This window comes from Podarcis raffonei, chromosome 10 (assembly GCF_027172205.1).
Source record: "Podarcis raffonei isolate rPodRaf1 chromosome 10, rPodRaf1.pri, whole genome shotgun sequence".
Classification (NCBI taxonomy): domain Eukaryota; kingdom Metazoa; phylum Chordata; class Lepidosauria; order Squamata; family Lacertidae; genus Podarcis; species Podarcis raffonei.
Genome location: NC_070611.1, coordinates 6,497,355 through 6,517,785, shown reverse-complemented (window position 1 = coordinate 6,517,785; position 20,431 = coordinate 6,497,355). Strand labels below are relative to the sequence as shown.

The window sequence follows — 20,431 nt, the reverse complement described above, 5'->3', positions numbered from 1 at the left end:
CTTGTTTAGGAGGAACCAGAGGTATTGAGTTGAGGTTGTGGACTCTCCTTCATTGGAGGTTTGTAAGCAGAGCTTGGATGGCCACCTGTCATGTATGATCTACTATAGATTCCAGCGTATTGGGCGACTGGGAGTATAAGATGACCCCCAACTTTTGCTGTTCAATTTTAGAGTTTTAGAGTTACAGAGTTGGAGCGCCACCAGGGGCAGAGCGCGCACCCCTCCGCTGCCTCTGCCGTCACAGCAGCAGCAGCCCGGGGCAAGGTGTTGGGCGGGCGGGCGAGTGCCGCGCTTGGAAGGACTTTCCATGTCCCTTCTGTGGGGAGGGAGGAGGAGCAACGGCAGAAAGGGTGCCTCTGCTCACCGGCTCCCTCTCCTCCTTCCCAACGCGTATACCTGGCATATAAGACGACCCCCGACTTTTGGGGTGATTTCCCAGGGATAAAAAGTCATCTTGTACACCGGAACATATGGTAGTTGAGATATCTGCATTGCAGGGGGTTGGAATAGATGACCGCTGGGGTCCCTTCCAACTCTACAATTCTGTGATTCAAAGTTTTGTTGGACTTTTGATGCCCTTTATAAACAAATGTGTTGAGGTGTGTGTGCGGGTGTGTGTGTCAATGGGTAAATGCATGTGGGATGGGTGCCAAACAGAGTCTTTGACCCGGGTGAAAGAAAGCCTCATTTTGCCCCTGCTCCATCCCATTTATCATTTTTGGTTGCCCTTTTCTGAGCATTTTCCAAAACTAAAATATCCTTTTTTAGGTGAGGCGACCAGAACTGTACTAAGTATTCCAGATTCAGTTGCCTTTCTCACAGCTACTGCTGTGCCAATTATAAACATGTGCTCACTGGCCTCTTTTTTAAGGTATCCCCCCCCCCCATATATCAAGTGCACATAATTTGTGAAACTTCTAATGTTAGCTATAAAAATGTTCACCCAGCAACACTTTTGAAAACACTTTCAGGCATTTACTTATCTAAACATTGTGGCGCATTCCAAATCTTACTAAATCTAAACCTTGCAAAGCTTCTGTAGCAACATTAAAGCCCTATAACTACATTGGCATAAAAAATAAGACAGATGTTGCCTTCACCTCCAGCCAGTACCTAGGTGTACGTATCCAAAAAGTTCTGGAACTGTTAAAGTACATGCTGATAGCTTCTGATGAGGCCAACAACAGGGCAGAAAATTCATTTTGGTGCATGGTAAGATCAGCGGCGGAGCAAGCTGATTGGGCGCCTGGGGCGGCGCGCATGCCCTGCGCCCAGGGGCGGGGCCAGCTGCCCACGGGGGTGAGGCCAGCCGTGGCAAGACGCTCTCTGAGGGGTCTGCCTGCCTTCTCCCACTCAGCCGCCCTGCAGCTGAGGAGGAGGTGGCGGGCAGACCATTTGGGCAGCGCAGAGCCTGTGGGCACCCAAACTACCGCGTCCCTCACAGGAGAGGCACGTGGCTCAGGCGCACTGCAGGCCCTGTGGTGAGTGCCACCCGACATTTTGCCACCCCCCTCAGTGGTGACACATGAGGTGGTCCACCTCCACCGCACCCCCCTTCCTCCGCCCCTGGTAAGATACAGTGGTACCTCGGATTACATATGCTTCAGGTTACATACGCTTCAGATTATAGACTCCGCTAACCCAGAAATAGTACCTCGGGTTAAGAACTTTGCTTCAGGATGAGAACAGAAATCGTGCTCCAGCGGTGCGGCAGCAGCAGCAGCAGGCCCCATTAGCTAAAGTGGTGCTTCAGGTTAAGAACAGTTTCAGGTTAAGAACGGACCTCCGGAACGAATTAAGTACTTAACCCGAGGTACCACTGTACACTGATTCTAATGCACTTAAAGTAGACTTTAGCAAAAGCAAGTTTCTTTGTGTTAAAGATGCTTCTTCTCAAGTGTATATGTCTTGAGTAGATTATTTATTCAGCTATAATCCAGGCATGAATATAAATGTAGCATTTTCAACTATGGAGAAAATATGCCTTATAGAGCATAATCCACATGCGTATTACCTGACACCATTTGAAGACCTTGCTGCTCACATGCTTGCCATCTTAGCTGACACCTTATTTATGTCAATGTGAGTACATGTTCTGTTCAAAATGTGACACAGAGGGCTTGCCCAGACTTCCTTTTGTGCCATGCTTCTAGGTACAGGTCCGCACTTTAAAGTGCTGTGTCCTAGCATTCCCGCCCCTCTCTGCTTTTGCCGCTGAATCAGAGCAAATAGCAATCCACAGAAAACCCTTTCTTGCCTTTTGTTCTGATTCGGTGTTAAAGTGCCGATTTCCACAGGGAAAGCACCGTGGCAAAAAGGGGGGGGGGGTTTGCTTAGACACAGCGCTTTAAAGTATGGAGTTGTGTCTTGAAAGTGCAGGGCAAAGGGTAGGTGTGGATGAGCCCTTTGTTGTAACGAAGTTTTATTAACTTTCTAAATGACAAATCCTCAGTGTTAAACTATGTTCAGCATTTAACTATGGCAGTAAGAAGCATATAAATGTTTTCGCCTTTTGTATGCATTTCAGAATACAATTGGACTAATTGCAGGTGTTAAAATAACGATCCTTATTTTCCTACCTTTCTTAAATCAGGGGTCAAATAGAGGAAATAAGAAATGAGGGTTTCAAGGTCAGAGGGAAGTGCTTAATTAATCTGCTGGGATTTTTTTTTAAAAAAATGGCAGGCATTTAAAACTGCTGGATTAAATCAAAACATCTTTAATGCCAGTGGAATACTTTCCTTATTCTGGATAGCATACTGTACTGAATGTGCTTATGTGGAGTTCTCTGTTGTCAAGATTCTAAAATTTCCTTTTACTAATAACACTCTGGAGATACAGGCCTGCTGTTCTTGCCCCCGACCCTCTGACCTTTGGTGTCTGCTTAGATCCCTTGCTTTGCACCCAGTGCTGGGTTTTTAAAATCTATTTCATCCATAGACTTCCAGGTAGGTCTCTAATGTAGTAGGAACAACCAACAGCTTCAGTAATGTGCAAATACAGTAATGTATTCCTTGTTGATGAACTTCTTATACTCTTTTAGGGTTACAAGAACTCACTTTGATGAAACCTGTTCTGTTTGTTCTTATCTATGACCTATAATTTCTCATTTTGAAATGACGAGCTGTTTTTCAATATTTGGTTTTTCTAAATTTTAAATTTACTATTTACTGCTTGCCTTTATAGAGTTAGACATGGGTTTCATGACTATAATACTTATTAAATGCCTTCATTTTAAAAAGGATTTAAAGCCATTAATCCAAAACATATTGTTTTAGGTGTGGCTTTATTGCAAATAGGGTTATCACATTTTAACTTGCTTTGCAGTGTAGCAGATGCATGAAGCTGCTCTTTTCCACAGAAGAAGCAGCCCACTTCTAATAGAAGGAAATGCTTTGCATCTTAAGAATAATTCTTAAGAATTTGTAAGAGTCCCCAGCTTCTTTGATCATAGTGTCCCTGTTGAACAAAACTCTCTCTGCCAGAATACATATGTTAATACAGTATTGCCTATCCAAAACTAATAAGGCTTTGAATAAATGTCCAAAATTAAACTGCCTTATCCAAGCCCTTTTCTAGAAGTAGAAAAGTGTGGATAATTAATGCACATGAAATGTGACAGACCCTTTCCCCTATCCGCGGCCTCCTTGCTCAACTGTACCCAGAGAGGATTCTCTCCATGTGCTCAGGAATCTTACAAAGGCATGGCTTTTCATAGTGTGGAGAAAGCTCTCTTTAGATTTCCTAAAGGCTGCTGTTGAGTCCCACCTCCTCCCATTTTCATTACAGTCCTTTTGAAGCATTTAAACTGGAGATAGAGGCAGGGCTATCTATTCCTGACTGACAGCTGATGGTCTACTCTGCTCTGTCCAAGCCAGAGTGGCCTCACTTCCTTGGTACCAGAGAGTCTTTTAAATGGAGATGCTAGGGACTGGACTTGGCACTTTCTTCTTGCAGAACGCAGACTTTTCTCCACTGAGCAATCGACCTCCCCCCAAACTTCTCTGTTGTGAACAGCTGTCAGGCAGGAGCCCTGCAGGTCACTCACTGGGCCACCAGGGTTCCTGCTTTTGCTTTGTAGCAGTTTCCTTGAGTGTGTTCAACTTATGCCAAGAGATCGGGGTGTGCTTGGAAGAGCACTTTGAACTGGCAAGTGTGTATTTTGTCCTGAGTGTACCCATTGGGAATTTGCAGGAAGATCTGATGTAACCATTTTTAATTTACAAAAGTTCTGCAAACCAACAGCTTTTGGTTCAAAAGGAGGGAAAAGAAAAGATACAACTTAACCAACCTTTGTGGAAATGATATATGACAGTTTCATTTGTATAAAAGCATTTAGTGAATAAGAACAGTATTGGTAATTGTTTCAAAAATTGGTGTTCAAAATTTCATTATTTATTGGAAGGATTTCAAATAAATAAAAAGCTGGTAGCTTCACAGCAAGGATTAATTTTGGACTTAAGTGTGTGGTCTTGGACAAAATGCGTATCTGTGGTCCAATCTAGGGAACACTGAGAGTTTTAATTCTGTGATGGGCAAGAAATTGTGTGGACTCTCACAAAGTTATAGCACCTAGATAGTTTGAATGAACCTGTGGTAGCTAAACAAGTTTTAAATCATTGGGCACATCTACACAAAGATCTAAAGTGAAAACAACACAATTTAATATACAGAAAACTAGCTTAGCAACTATGTTTGTATTATTTTGATTCATCTAACTACACTTTTAGTTGTGAATTACTCTGCCTACTGTTGAACAGCCCTACTTGGCTAGGATAGGTCTGTGAATGGTAATAATGCCTAGATCGAGAGGTGTGTATATGGTTGTACGCAGGAAGCTGTAACTGTTGTGTGCCAAGTTAAAAACGTTGCTTCTATAGCTCAATGCACTTTTGCACCTGCTGCCCTCACCCCTGACATGTCATCCTTGGAAGGTCCTCCATGAGGGGTTTGTGACCCTCAGACTAAAAAGAAAAGGTCTCCCATCCTTAATACTTAACAATGAAATGAAAGTAATAAATGAGCAAATAAATTATGGATAAAAAGCATTGCAAATAAGGTGCTGCCAGACATTCAGGCAAATTACAACGGTTTTATTGTTGCCTAAAAGATAGTGATATAAGCTTTGGAACTGTGCTTGGGAAGGGAGTTCTAAGTCTGGGTGCCACCACAGAAAAGGAACTGTCCCCAGAAGCCACCCACCACGTCTCCGAAGAAGGGGAGAGGTATTTGGAGCAGGGCCTAAGCCAAGAATCGCTGCACATAGGCAAGTTCATGGGGGGTTTCATACACCTCATCCCAGACCTACAGTTGAGTGGCAAAAAAACCCAGCAATTAGAATTGTGCCCAGAAGCAAACTAGTAGTCAGTTGTGCAGATCTTTAAGCACTGTACAGTATGTAAATGCAGTAACCAAAACCAATCAAAATTACAGTAGATACTTATCTTCTATTGACTTCAACATGGTTTGGAGGAAATCTTTTACTGCACATCATAACAAGTGATTACATTCATTTCTACATTTTGGGTTGAATCCTGTGATTGAACTTCACTCACAGGATGTTCCCCAGGAGTCTGTTTTCCCCTGCAGCCTTCCGTAAAGCTGCTCCAGATAGCTGAAGAAACCCCGGAAAAGTATGAGAGGTGAAATGGGAGCCTGGAAGGGGGATTAGATGAAAACTGAACAGTGAACAGAAGGAACCCTTCCATTTTCAGATGGGACACACTGGATCCAATCCTTAAGGATCTTTTCATCTAGAAAACTCACCTCTAATGATGATACGTAACATTTTGTAACGAAGGTGATAGAATCTCTCAGTATTAGATTTGGTTTCCCCCACCAGTTAAGAGACATTTACAATGAAGAAAAATAGCCAAATTGCATGGCACAATTGGGCATAATTCCATCTAGCAAAGTCCCTTTAACAACACACACACACATAGTGTAAATCCACATACTTTGGTCATTAGCAACAATACACAATGAATGTATTTCTAAATGTATTTCTCTCTTTACTGTTCACAAATATGAGGCATTGTAAGGATGCCTCTCCTATAAGTTCCTTCTGTTGCATATACAGATATATACACCTATATTAGCCATCTTTGGAAATGCCTACTGAAGAAGCAATATCACTTAGATCATAATTGCCTAAAGTAGCTCTTTAAAAATAATATTTCCAACAATATACCAGAAATCTGTTTGAGAAAAATGGCACATGTTACCTTCTCCCATGAAATTCCATCATAAATGCCTTCCATGCCCTACTAATGTGCAGATGTCAGCAGTGTTAAATCTTATTAGATTAGTAGTAGCATAGTTGCCAGGGATGTTGCAGATGTGTCTTTTGGCATTGCTATATCATCTCTTATTTCGATATCTATTCTTATGCTGATAGGAGTACGTAGGATTGCGACTGTCACACCAGCTGTAACCCTGATGTAGGGGCTGCTGGCAAAAGTGGATCATAAGACTGTACTATAAGGCCCAGAGTTCCCCCTGTAATCTTGAAGCCTTTATATATAATTTTTCAGTTATTCGTCTCTTGAGTACAGACAACACTTTCTAATGAGGTCTGAAAATATTGGTTGAATCCAGACAAAATTAGTTGCACATAAATAAGCCACCACATTGTGTTCATTAATATTTTTTGAGATTTAGTATTGCAGTGTTTGGTCATATATAAAAATAGCAAGATCATTAGAAATGCTTCCTTAACAGCATTTATTAGCCTTTAGATTATGATACATTGTTTTTGTTTCTGGTACAGTCACGTAGTAAAAAAAAAAAGCTAGTTGACAGTGGCAATGAATTATTAAACTATAACATATTGAATCTATTATTTACATTGAAAAAATATAGTTGTCTTGGAATACTTGAGTTTAAGCCAGTTTGGGCTCACTAGTTTTGCAGCAGGTTGGTGGTTCTGCAGAGATATTTATGGAATATGATGAGGAAGCAGTACATTAAGGGTCTGAAACTGTTGCTCTCCAACTCTACAAATCTGGTTTTGGCCTGTGGGTGGCCGAGGCATTGTTTTTTTGATACTGCAATAGTGGAATGCCTTTGAAGTCAATTTGGCAAAATAAGCTGACACCCAGCTTCTGACCTAACATAAGTTAATGGATGAGGCTGACACATTATTTGCTACCAAAAAATTGAATTGTGCCCTGTACATTTAGAATTTATCAGCAGATATACATTAGGGTGCCTTTGGAAGAGATGTTTTCTCAAGGAAAAAATATTTAAACATGAGACATAGCAGTTGTTTTTAAAATTGCACTCAGATACTGGAGAAAAGTGTCAATATTGAGAAGTGACTAATTCATGGCACAAAGACTTTGGGTCTCATCATCATTCTGACCTTTTTGAAAGGTTGTCTGTAACCATTTAGACTATTATCCGAAGCTGTAGGCCAGGTGCCCCAGAAAATCCCATTGCGAACACCTTTGTATTTTTTGTGATAATATATGCCATTGAGATTAGCCGCCAAGCATGCGTCAAACCACCACCCAGAGCTATAGTACGCTCCACAGTTTCCTGATGGATACCTGTCGTTGTCTCTATCTGGGGTAGTGAAGAACCTTTGGTCATGGTTGTAATGTTTGGAGAATTGCAGGGCGTTCCCCGCTGTACCACTGTAGCTGCCAATACTTAAGCGGTATTTGAGAAATTCATTGGTCACATAAAATTGTTCGTATTTTGCATATTCTTTGACTCCGTTGAAATCCTCAAGTTCGATCCTGAGCTGCATCTCCTTGCTTTTGGTCAGAAGGTGAATTTTGTCATTCCCTAGCCAGAATTCTCTACTCCGGTTTCCAAAGCCATGCTTGTATTCTTTCCATGTTCTGTTGAAGCTGGTGCTGCCATCCTGACGCATTTGGAACACTGTCCAGCCGCCTCCCATAGATTCCATCTCACAGTAAACATCAAAGCTGTCATGCTTTGGATCAGGAGTAATTCTGTAGAGTCCATTACGCAGTTTGCCTGCTGCGTAATAATTGGAACAGTCTCCTTGCAGAATCTGTATAACTGGACAGAGAAAGGGGGTTGAGGGAAGTTAGCCGCGTTATTTACAACCCATTTTAAACTTGTATAGCATAATAGAAAGCAATCTGAATCCATAATGGAATATACACTTTTAGTCACCTTTCCATTTTTGCAGTGTGTATGGATGTAGAATGTGAGGGATGCGGGTGGCGCTGTGGGTAAAACCTCAGTGCCTAGGACTTGCCAATCATATGGTTGGCAGTTCGAATCCCCGTGGTGGGGTGAGCTCCCGTCTTTCGGTCCCAGCTCCTGCCCACCAAGCAGTTCGAAAGCACCCCCAAGTGCAAGTAGATAAATAGGTACCGCGTTATAGCGGGAAGGTAAACGGCGTTTCCGTGTGCTGCGCTGGTGCTGGCTGGCCAGAGCAGCTTCGTCACGCTGGCCACGTGACCCGGAAAGGTCTGCAGACAGCGCTGGCTCCCGGCCTCTTAAGTGAGATGAGCGCACAACCCCAGAGTCGGACACGACTGGCCCGTACGGGCAGGGGTACCTTTACCTTTACCTTTATGGATGTAGAATAAATGATGCACATAGCTCAATGATATCAGAGAACAGCTTTTTTCTGTGCTTCTGCAAGTCATTGCAATAATAATAATAATAATAATAATAATAATATCATCATCAGTAATGTAGGAAATGAGCCTAGAAGAAAACAGGGGAAGCATCTGCTGGCACTAATTTAAATTTAATATGTGGTTAGAGCTGGATTTGATGACACTTGATAACTTTTGCAATTCCAATTCTATTTCTTATAGAAGACTTTCTACTGAGGTAAATTGCTGCCTCAGCCTCTCCTTATTTGGGCACGGGGAAGACTGGGAATAGTAATTTCTCGACACGGGTATGTTGTGTCTTCTGCTGTTGCCCACAACTTGCTTGGATTTTTGTTTGCTTGTTCCCCACATGAGCTATCATTTCATATCATATACACAACTGATCCTTGTGGGGCCAGAAGCCTGTTCAGGTCAAAGGGGAGGGGGAAGCAATAGGGGGCCTCTAGACAAAGAAACCTCCATTACTGGTTCTATTTAATGAACTAACTTAGAGGACCATCAGAGGCATAGCTTTTATATTATTTAATTGCTTTGTGTGAGAACTCTCATTTTTTCTTCACCGAATGTTTTATGTTGCACTCCTCAGTGTGCAATAGAACTATCCACATAATTTTTGCATAACAATTATCTTGAGACAGTTGACAATTTGACCTAGGGTCAAATGCCAAGTCCCCACTTGACATTTGTTAACTTTTGCATTAACCACTTATGGAGAGCAGGATAGTTTTATTTCTTACAAGATTGGCCTAAAGTCCTGGTGTCACCTGTTGTTTTTTCCTAGCTATTTGCAGGCTATCGTGTACAATTGACACTGACACTCAGAAAGGTGTCGTTTAAGAGCATGACGGTGGTTTCCTGTAAACGTGTTATTATGTAACCTCTGGATTTTAGAGTGGAAATGACTTTGGATAGTATACTAAGCAGGAATGCAACACTTTATGATATAAAGTATTTCTTCCAGGTGTTTCCTGAAGATTATGGCCCATTTTATTTCCCAAGCCAGTTATAATAGAAGCCTAACAAACTTTACAAATGAAATGCTCTTACATTTTTTTCCATTAAATTATTGACGTAGCAGCATTCAATTAATATCATTTGGAATGCGGAAATAAGTTTTCTGAGTTATGTTGATTCTTATTATAAATTATTTTGGGAGGGGAAATATTTGTCACCCAAATTTGTTGGAGGGCAGCAGAGTGAAGCTATTGAGAGAGTTTGAAGTTTTCATAATTAGGCATCAGTATTGATTTTTGGGCAGTGATGCAGTCTTTCATAAAGGAAGAGGACTCAAGTTTACTTTCAGAGGTGCATAGATGCTCCCAGTAGGTCTGCTCATTGTACCCATCCCCATATGAATATGTGTAAACTATCATTCTAATACATCTAATAGATGCAACATACTCTGCAGAAAGCACATCAAAGTGCAAGTAGATAAATAGGTACCGCTACGGCGGGAAGGTAAACGGCATATCCGTGCATTGCTCTGGTTTGCCAGAAGCGGCTTAGTCATGCTGGCCACATGACCCGGAAGCTATACACTGGCTCCCTTGGCCAATAAAGCGAGATGAGCGCGGCAACCCCAGAGTTGGCCACGACTGGACCTAATGGTCAAGGGTCCCTTTACCTTTACCCTTTACTCTGATTCATTTATACTGTTGTTGCTTTAGAGAAGTGCAGCCAGCAATACATATGCTGTTTGATTACTTTTCAGAGACAATTAGTCTAGAAATTGTTTTAATTATGCTGAATACAGTCATACCTTGGTTTTCGAACAGAATGCGTTCCGGAAGTCCATTTGACTTCCGGAACATTTGGAAACCAAGGCGCGGTTTCCGATTGGCTTCCGATTGCACAGGCACGTCAGAAACAATAGTGGAAGCCACATCAGACGTTCGGCTTCCAAAAAAAGTTAGAAAATCAGAACACTCACTTCTGGGTTTCGATTATTTGGGAGCCAAAACATATGAGTACCAAGGCGTTTGACAACCAAGGTACAACTGTTTTAGAATGCAGTGAATTTTTATGTACTTTCACATACACTCATGATCCAGCTCCACCTAATGTGGATGCTAGGAGAAGTCATAACAGATTCAGTAGTGCGTATGGATCACCCACTGGGGAACACTGTGTTGTATCTAACACAGTTGTCCCATTAGTGCAAGGACTTTTGCCTATACCACAATACTTCCTCTCCCTCTCTTCTCTCTGTCTGTTCCCCACACCTCCCACCCAACCTGTTAACGGGGTTCTGCAGAAACAGGACTGGGAGAGGAAGTCCTTGCACTAATGGGATGACTTGTTGGATACAATCCATCATTATTTATTGTTGCTTCTCTGGCAATCCATATTGCTTTTGGTCCTGCTCAAGCAATCCCAGACTACGACACGTTGTCCGTTGTCACGGACTGGCTGGATGCAGAGGAGTGGTGGAAGGCACCAGCTGGGGAACCCCCAAGGGAAGAAGGCTCAGAGCCTGGGGAGTAGTGATGGGATGGTGACGAGTGGTCATAGGGAGAAGAGGGAAAGGACTGGGAGGAGGAGGTGTCAAAAGCTGTAGGGATAACAAGGTTTAGTGAGCGGAAAGAGGTGGTGGCAGAGAGCAGTCCAGAATCAGAGGGAGAAGTGGAGGCTGGAGGGGTGGGGAGCCAAGAGGCAGAGATCAGGCAGGCTGCTTCCCCTTACTGCTGCAAGCCTATTCAGGGATAGAGATTTAAAATAGCCTATTCAGGAAGAGTTTCCCAGTAGTGATGTATGGAAGTGAAAGCTGGACCATAAAGAAGGCTGATCGCCGAAGAATTGATGCTTTTGAATTATGGTGCTGGAGGAGACTCTTGAGAGTCCCATGGACTGCAAGAAGATCAAACCTCTCCATTCTGAAGGAAATCAGCCCTGAGTGCTCACTGGAAGGACAGATCGTGAAGCTGAGGCTCCAATACTTTGGCCACCTCATGAGAAGACTCCCTGGAAAAGACCCTGATGTTGGGAAAGATGGAGGGCACAAGGAGAAGGGGACGACAGAGGATGAGATGGTTGGACAGTGTTCTCGAAGCTACCAGCATGAGTTTGACCAAACTGTGGGAGGCAGTGGAAGACAGAAGTGCCTGGCGTGCTCTGGTCCATGGGGTCACGAAGAATCGGACACGACTAAACAACAACATTCAGGAAGAGAGATTATATATGTTCCACTCACTGCTCACATTTATCCAAATGAGCTTCAGCATTCTTTTTTTCAACATTCAGAATGTTACAGACCGTTGTGCTGAGAGATAAATATGCTTAAGAAGGCTAAGGAAACATCAAAACACACACTGTGGAATGTGAATAGTTTTGATTTATTTCCTCCCAAAATATAACCATTAAGCTTCAAGGCCCAAAGGAGTCACGTACCAGAATGAACTTGAAGGTGAAGTAGGCATCATTCGAAATTCTACTTCACAATGAACTTAATTCGCATTCAGTTCACTCAGCAATTATGGGAAGTACTTTTAAGTGCAGTTCAGAGAATGCTGAATGACTTCAGAGAACTTTTTTTTTTTAAAGAACTGATTCCAAGCACTGTTTTCTAGCAAGAACTATGAATTACAAAATTATTTCTTGTTATTGTAACAGGATAATGTTCTTTTAAGTGCAACCACTAAAAATAGATGGGTTGGGAAAAGTAATAGTCAAAATGATATTTCATGTAACATTGTTTATTTCATGTAACATTGCCAAGATTCCACTCTAAGTATATCACATGCTGTTCATTTGGGATATATCAGTGTTGCTCAGATTTACACATGTGCAGCTGTAAAACATAATCATTCGTGTCATCCATCTGTAAGACTACACCTTCCTCTGTGTTCCCAAATGTATGTAATATGGCAAGTTATTTATTAACATTTTGAAGTGTAATTCAAAATAATATTCAAAGGAAGATTTTTGAGTTTCTTCGTTTTTGTTTTTAAAATTTATGTAACTGTAAGCTTTAAGTCACACCAATATAAAACAATTGTTGCTTCCAATAGGAAGTGGTATGAAGAAAACTGAGCACACAGCAGTAGCAAAATGCAGACAAAACATTGTCCAGATGTCCACACTCCCGGATAAATGGAATTCATTTTAAAAAATCTCAATATAACCATTACTTCGTTGGTCCTGTATGAGAAATCAATTTCTTTCATTCTTTCTACCTGAACAGAAGTGATAAAAGTAAAAGGGCGTCCTTATTTCACCAGTGCAAGCTTCTCTGAGTTTGGACAGCTACCCACGTGTAACATTGGAAAATGCCCTTTAACAGCCTGATTTTTCTGTACTTTAACAGGGCCAAATCCTTAAAGATTCTGGCCTGAATCCAGGTCTGTCCACTGGCAAAATAGTTGTGCATAACAACTGGTAGCTACAAATAGGGACACACATCCCCCTGCACCTCAAAGGATGCAGCCAGCCAACCCACTGAAATGCCGATGCACATTGCAGTGTGGTTTCTGATGTGCATCCCCCACCTGCTACATCCGTGGAAAGTTGAGAGGCACACTCTTCTTCTCATAAGCTTTATTCTTGTGCTCAGTAAAGGAACGTAAGAGTTTGCCTGTAACTAACTGCTGTGTCAAACGCTGACAAAAATAAAGTGTGTGTGGGGGGGTGTTCAAAATCCTTTTAGCAGGAAAAGAAAAACCCATTGTGAAGTTCTGAGGTGCTAGATTCTCATCCGTTTCAATTACTTCCCTCACAGCTAAGCTAAAAGTCTTCTTGGCCCAACGAGATGGTTATACAGTGGTACCTCGGGTTAAGTACTTAATTTGTTCCAGAGGTCCGTTCTTAACATGAAACTGTTCTTAACCTGAAGCACTATTTCTGGGTTAGCGGAGTCTGTAACCTGAAGCATATGTAACCTGAAGCATATGTAACCCGAGGTACCACTGTATTTTATTGTGTTTCACTAAATAATAATAATAATAATAATAATAATAATAATAATAATAATAATAATTTATTTATACCCCACCCATTTGGCTGGGTTTCCCCAGCCACTCTGGGCAGCTCCCAACCAAATATTAAAAACACAATACAACATTATTGAATCCTACTTTTGAATCCTAACACATTGAATCCTACTTTTATCTATTATTTTCCCCCTAATATCCAGATATGCCCTAATTGTAAAGTAATATGAATCAAGTAACGCCTAGTATTTTACTTTTTTGGTAGGTGGCAAAAAGTTAATAGATGTATGTAAGGAAATGCTGTTCTGATACTTTTAGTAAAATAGTAAAAGCTGACCTACCTGGTTGTGGTTGCGTGGCTGGGCAGTTTGAAGAGCATTTATTATCGAGATTGTTCACAGCAAATGTCAAATTGGCTACTTTGCTGTCCACATAGCTTTCCACGTTGTTCATGTTTATGAGGTTCATGTGCTCCAGCTGATTCTGCAAAGAATGGATTTGGTTCTTTGCATTCTTCAGGCTGGCTGACAGCCTGGAAACCTTGTTCTGCAATTCTTTTACTCTGTTATCTTGTATTTTGCTGTTGTCGACTGGCGCGTCTGTGCCAGGTGGCAGGAATTCATTGCTGTCTTTTTCTAGATTCTCATCTGCCTGCAGCTTGCAGTCTTCACAGGACTTCTTCATCTTGTTTACAACTTCCTTCAGGTTCTGCACTTCTTTGAGCGTTCTCTCAATCAGCCGAAACTGCTTGGGCAGCTGGATGGTCATTGGAGGCAAGGTTATCCGATACGGGCATTCCTCTCCATCACATTCCCCGCTGCTTTTGAGCTTTATTGGACAAGCACCAATCAGTTCTTCTTCTCTGGCGCTGTCTGTGCTATCATCTGTCGCTGCAGGGCCATTTGTAAATAGCAGCAGAGCTGTCTGGAGCAAAATCCTGTAAACGAGCTTCATCTTTTCTGAGGAGCTGCTAGCCCAGTGAGGAAGTGTGCAAAGTTTCAGGGACTTTTATAAAGAGCAGCTAACTGCTGCCTCTGACTTATCAGAGAGGCTGCCTGCACTGTTCTCGGAAAAGGGTGGGAGTTGATTGCATCACAGCAAGCTGCAGTGATATTAATAGAAGAGTAAAGTAGGTAGCTATGGGGAATTTACCCAGACTTGCACATTACAAAATGTTATCTCCGGCACCTGTCTGCATAATCAAACACAGAGATACTTATACCCAGGTATTCATTTTAGAATAATAAATATATACACAACACAACAAATACAACATTTCAAAAACAAATGTATGTTTTTTAACATGCTAGTGTTTGGTATGCTTTTCATTTAAAAAAAAACCCCAACTAGCAATGAAATTGTATGTGTTCATTGTTAGCATATAAACAGTATTAGGGTAGACTTCAGCCAACAGTCTCAGGGTGTGCTTAGTGGACAACCTTAGGGTTTCTTGGAAACTCAGCATAAGTTCTTCTGCAAGAAAATTTGTAATGGCAGCTTTTCCACTGTCAGTCTCCTGTCATGCAAAGCTATGTATGAATGTTTGGTGTATTCTGTGATGCATTCATGTGAGGCAACAAGAAGCCTGACCAAACACTCCGCATGAAGCAAGGCTGCACTCTGGAACAGTCCGAGGAATCCTCTGCAGTGAATTCTGGGAGAAATGTGCAAAGGTTTTCTAGCAAATAAAATGATGTAGAAAGTCTTCTTTGAGCATTCTCAAAACTACCATATTTTGATCAGGGGGAAACTGGTATGTCCTCTGTACCGAATTATTTTGGGAGTCTGGTATTGACACCCACAGTGATTCTGCAGAGGTGTCTGTGTTTGAGGCTGTGCCAACTTTCCACAAACTGATGATGCCCCCCATATATTTTGGACTACTTCCCTGAGAATTGGCCATGCTTGCTTGGGCTGATGAGAGTAGGCTAGGAAAGACTGCTACATGCCATTTTTGACATACAGAGTGACACCACCCCTGTGCGCCCCTCCCCCAAAATCTATATCAGATAAGACTGACTTGAAGTAAATGTTTTTTATTTGAGTTGAACCTATTTTCAAGTAAGCATGTTCAGGGTTGCAACCACAGGATCACTTCACACATTATAGGTATAGAATCTTTGTATCACTGACCCATTTTGTATGCATACAAAATATGAAGCATTTGACTAGTTACACATATGGGTAGCTCAGTTGGTTAGCATGTGGTGCTGATAACGCCAAGGTTGCAGGTTCGATCCCCATATGGGACAGCTGCATATTCCTGCATGGCAGGGGTTGGACTAGATCAGGCTTCCTCAGCCTCGGCCCTCCAGATGTTTTTGGCCTACAACTCCCATGATCCCTAGCTAGCAGGACCAGTGGTCAGGGATGATGGGAATTGTAGTCTCAAAACGTCTGGAGGGCCGAGGTTGAGGAAGCCTGGACTAGATGATCCTTGGGCTCCCTTCCAACTCTACAATTCTGTCGCTCCAAAGGATATTCTATGGGCATATGACTTGTGGAATGAATCCATTACGCAGGTCTTTAATCTTTCCCTGCTAAAACTATCAACATTAGAAGAAGCCTTTTGAGAGCTTCTCACAATGAACAATATTTCCTCCCCCTCCATCATTGTGGAGGTCATTCACTTCCCCCTGTGAAGCAACATTTCAGGAAATATTGTGGAAACGTTACGCTGTTGCTTGTCTATGTACCCTGCATGCCTCTTTCTGGGCAAGGGAAACAGGAATTCTCATTTCACCAGGTCTCTAGGAGGCCCCTCCTGCAATGTAAAGATACAAATCGTTCCTACCTCAGACCAAGCGATTCTTCAAAAATGGTGATTGCTGCCGAATCTTACTGTAGAATGTGCTGTTCACAAAGAGGATACTGTCTCCTGATCTTTTGACAGTGGAAAAAATTATTGGCCTCTCTGAATGACCATCTAGAACAGAAGTTCCCTGTCTCCTAAGTTCTTCCTGCAATCTTTGGTTAAAGAACTTCTTCCTTCAAGTTTCCTTAGATACACTTTCCTATTGGAAGGACAGAAACAGATTTCAATCTTGATCCCTGGATTTATTGCCTATTCAACCATAAAAAGAAAATGTTAAAATTAAATTCTGACCTGAAAACTACGGAAGGGACTACATTGAATTGTTTTCTCATGAACTGGGGACAGGGATCGGAATACTTAATTTATTATCTTGGAAAAATATTCCAGGGTTGGCTTTTTTTTTTCTTAGTTCAATATTTGTTTGGTCTGCTGACACCTCTCAGAGGCTTAAAAACTCTATTACTGAATTATCTGATGTTTATTAAGAACAATATAGTGTTAGACACAATGAACAATGTAACACCAAAACATGTGATCAGTAGAACTTTATCACCCATAGCTGGCACCAGAGGGAGGGTCAGGGAGGGCAAGCACCCCCTCAAACAAGGAGCTTGTCCCTCACTCACCCCCCATTTCTGAACTCTTGTCCTTAATATTTGCTGTTATTTTTCTCTCTCACCCACCTGGAAATACACTTTGCCTCTTCTGTTTCCCCCAGAAATTTTGTTCTTGTGCCGCCACTGTTACCAGGACCTTACCTGCATCCTGTATTTTTATTGTCATAACTCTATTGCTGAATCAAAAAAAATAGTGTCTGACATTTAGTACAATAGAGGTTTTGGAATTCTTGTTATATCTTAACAAGGAATCAACATGTCCCTTTTCCATTTGCAAAATTAACACACATATGCTAACTGGCCGTGAAATCCCATGCATATTTACTCAGAAGTAAGTCATCATGTTTTTACTGAGGGTTTTTACTGCAGGGTTAACAAGCATAGAATTGGAGTCAAAGGTGGAAGCCCAGAGACCTAGACATTGTAATGTCTGTGGAAGTTTCATATAAATATCTTATTCTTCCTTATCTTACCATATGGTGATGTCAAAGGCTGTTATTGTTACTTATGTAATTATATTTTTTCACTGAGGCAAGCAAAGTACTGCAATAAAATGTGTTTTCAAGTGCAATGGCTATTTCCTGCTCACTGCCAACTACATTTTATCTCCAAGGCCTCAATAAAAGGTAAAGGTAAAGGGACCCCTGACCATTAGGTCCAGTCGTGACCGACTCTGGGGTTGCGGCGCTCATCTCGCTTTACTGGCCAAGGGAGCCGGCGTACAGCTTCCGGGTCATGTGGCCAGCATGACTAAGCCGCTTCTGGCGAACCAGAGCAACGCACGGAAACACCGTTTACCTTCCCACTGGAGCGGTACCTATTTATCTACTTGCACTTCGTGCTTTCAAACTGCTAGGTGGGCAGGAGCTGGGACCGAGCAACAGTAGCTCACCCCATCGCGGGGATTCAAACCGCGGACCTTCTGATCGGCAAGTCCTAGGCTCTGTGGTTTAACCCACAGCGCCACCCGCGTCCCTCAATATAAATATATATATAGGCCTCAGTACTAAGTGATAATTAGATGCTTTTCTTTTGGCTAGCTCTCTTTGCCTCTCCTTGATCCTTGATCACTGATTTTTTACTTTTTATTTTACTGGAGAAAGTGTCAGCCCAATACATTTTGCAGTCAGAAGTGGAGTTCAAAAGGTGCCCATCATGATTCTTGCTATACTCCGGGGCAGATCTACCATGAAACCTATGAAGCTTAAGCTTCAGGGTCCATAATCCTGGAGGGGCCCCAACAGCAACTTTAGTTCACATTGCTTTAAAATGTTGGGTCTAAGAGACCCAATTTGATTTGCATGAGTCAATTTGATATTTTTTTGTTATTGTCGATTTCAACAATACCAACAGTAGCACAGATGTTGTAAAGGTGTGGTGATCTGTCGTGGAACAACTTCGCTGAAGCAGTGTGGTTACCCAGGTCTCGTTGCTGGTTGCGAAAATGTAGGTCCGCCACTGGCTGTACCACTTGGATACAAATTCCTGCCTTCATCCTTTACCCCGACCTCCATTGTGCTCCCTGAAGGATTGCCTCTGAATGGAGACAACAAGAAAGTGGGGGACAGAGAATGAGAAAAAATCCGGCAGGTTAAAGGAAAGGAAAGTTTGGCTGAAATTTGCAGGAATGAGGGTGGAGGGCAAGAGGAGTCTTCCTATTTTTCATTTGTTAAACAGATGTTTTTGTTAAACAGATGTTTTTGGCCTACAACTCCCATGATCCCTAGCTAGCAGGACCAGTGGTCAAGGATGATGGGAATTGTAGTCTCAAAACATCTGGAGGGCCGAGGTTGAGGAAGCCTGGACTAGATGATCCTTCCCTCCCTTCCAACTCTACAATTCTGTCGCTCCAAAGGATATTCTCTGGGCATATGACTTGTGGAATGAATCCATTACGCAGGTCTTTAATCTTTCCCTGCTAAAACTATCAACCTTAGAAGAAGCCTTTTGAGAGCTTCTCACAATGAACAATATTTCCTCCCCCTCCATCATTGTGGAGGTCATTCACTTCCCCCTGTGAAGCAACATTTCAGGAAATATTGTGGAAATGTTACGCTGTTGCTTGTCTATGTACCCTGCATGCCTCTTCATTTCACCAGGTCTCTAGGAGACCCCTCCTGCAATGTAAAGATACGAATCATTCCTACCTCAGACCAACCGATTCTTCAAAAATGGTGATTGCTGCCGAATCTTACTGTAGAATGTGGTGATCACAAAGAGGATACTGTCTCCTGATCTTTTGACAGTGGAAAAAATTATTGGCCTCTCTGAATGACCATTTAGAACAGAAGTTCCCTGTCTCCTAAGTTCTTCCTGCAATCTTTGGTTAAAGAACTTCTTCCTTCAAGTTTCCTTAGATACACTTTCCTATTGGAAGGACAGAAACAGATTTCAATCTTAGATCCCTGGATTTATTGCCTATTCAACCATAAAAAGAAAATGTTAAAATTAAATTCTGACCTGAAAACTACGGAAGGGACTACATTGAATTGTTTTCTCATGAACTGGGGACAGGGATCGGAATACTTAATTTATTATCTTGGAAAAATATTCCAGGGTTGGCTTTTTTTCCCCTTAGTTCAATATTTGTTTGGTCTGCTGACACCTCTCAGAGGCTTAAAAACTCTATTACTGAATTATCTGATGTTTATTAAGAACAATATAGTGTTAGACACAATGAACAATGTAACACCAAAACATGTGATCAGTAGAACTTTATCACCCATAGCTGGCACCAGAGGGAGGGTCAGGGAGGGCAAGCACCCCCTCAAACAAGGAGCTTGTCCCTCACTCACCCCCCATTTCTGAACTCTTGTCCTTAATATTTGCTGTTATTTTTCTCTCTCACCCACCTGGAAATACACTTTGCCTCTTCTGTTTCCCCCAGAAATTTTGTTCTTGTGCCGCCACTGTTACCAGGACCTTACCTGCATCCTGTATTTTTATTGTCATAACTCTATTGCTGAATCAAAAAAAATAGTGTCTGACATTTAGTACAATAGAGGTTTTGGAATTCTTGTTATATCTTAACAAGGAATCAACATGTCCCTTTTCCATTTGCAAAATTAACACACATATGCTAACTGGCCGTGTAATCCCATGCATATTTACTCAGAAGTAAGTCATCATGTTTTTACTGAGGGTTTTTACTGCAGGGTTAACAAGCATAGAATTGGATTCAAAGGTGGAAGCCCAGAGACCTAGACATTGTAATGTCTGTGGAAGTTTCATATAAATATCTTATTCTTCCTTATCTTACCATATGGTGATGTCAAAGGCTGTTATTGTTACTTATGTAATTATATTTTTTCACTGAGGCAAGCAAAGTACTGCAATAAAATGTGTTTTCAAGTGCAATGGCTATTTCCTGCTCACTGCCAACTACATTTTATCTCCAAGGCCTCAATAAAAGGTAAAGGTAAAGGGACCCCTGACCATTAGGTCCAGTCGTGACCGACTCTGGGGTTGCGG

At 41.9% G+C, this 20,431-nt stretch overlaps 2 protein-coding genes across 2 annotated transcripts in view; one reads left to right on the top strand and one right to left on the bottom strand.

Moving 5' to 3' along the window:
• Positions 1–20,431, top strand: part of CCDC146 (coiled-coil domain containing 146) — a 65,332-nt gene that overhangs the window by 14,389 nt on the left and 30,512 nt on the right. The window lies entirely within an intron of this gene.
• Positions 7,268–14,600, bottom strand: FGL2 (fibrinogen like 2). Its single transcript, XM_053406710.1, has 2 exons — positions 13,870–14,600; positions 7,268–8,031 (listed from the first exon to the last, which is right to left on the bottom strand). The coding sequence occupies exons 1-2, from the start codon at positions 14,480–14,482 to the stop codon at positions 7,325–7,327; spliced, it is 1,320 nt and encodes a 439-aa protein (XP_053262685.1). The 5' UTR covers positions 14,483–14,600; the 3' UTR covers positions 7,268–7,324.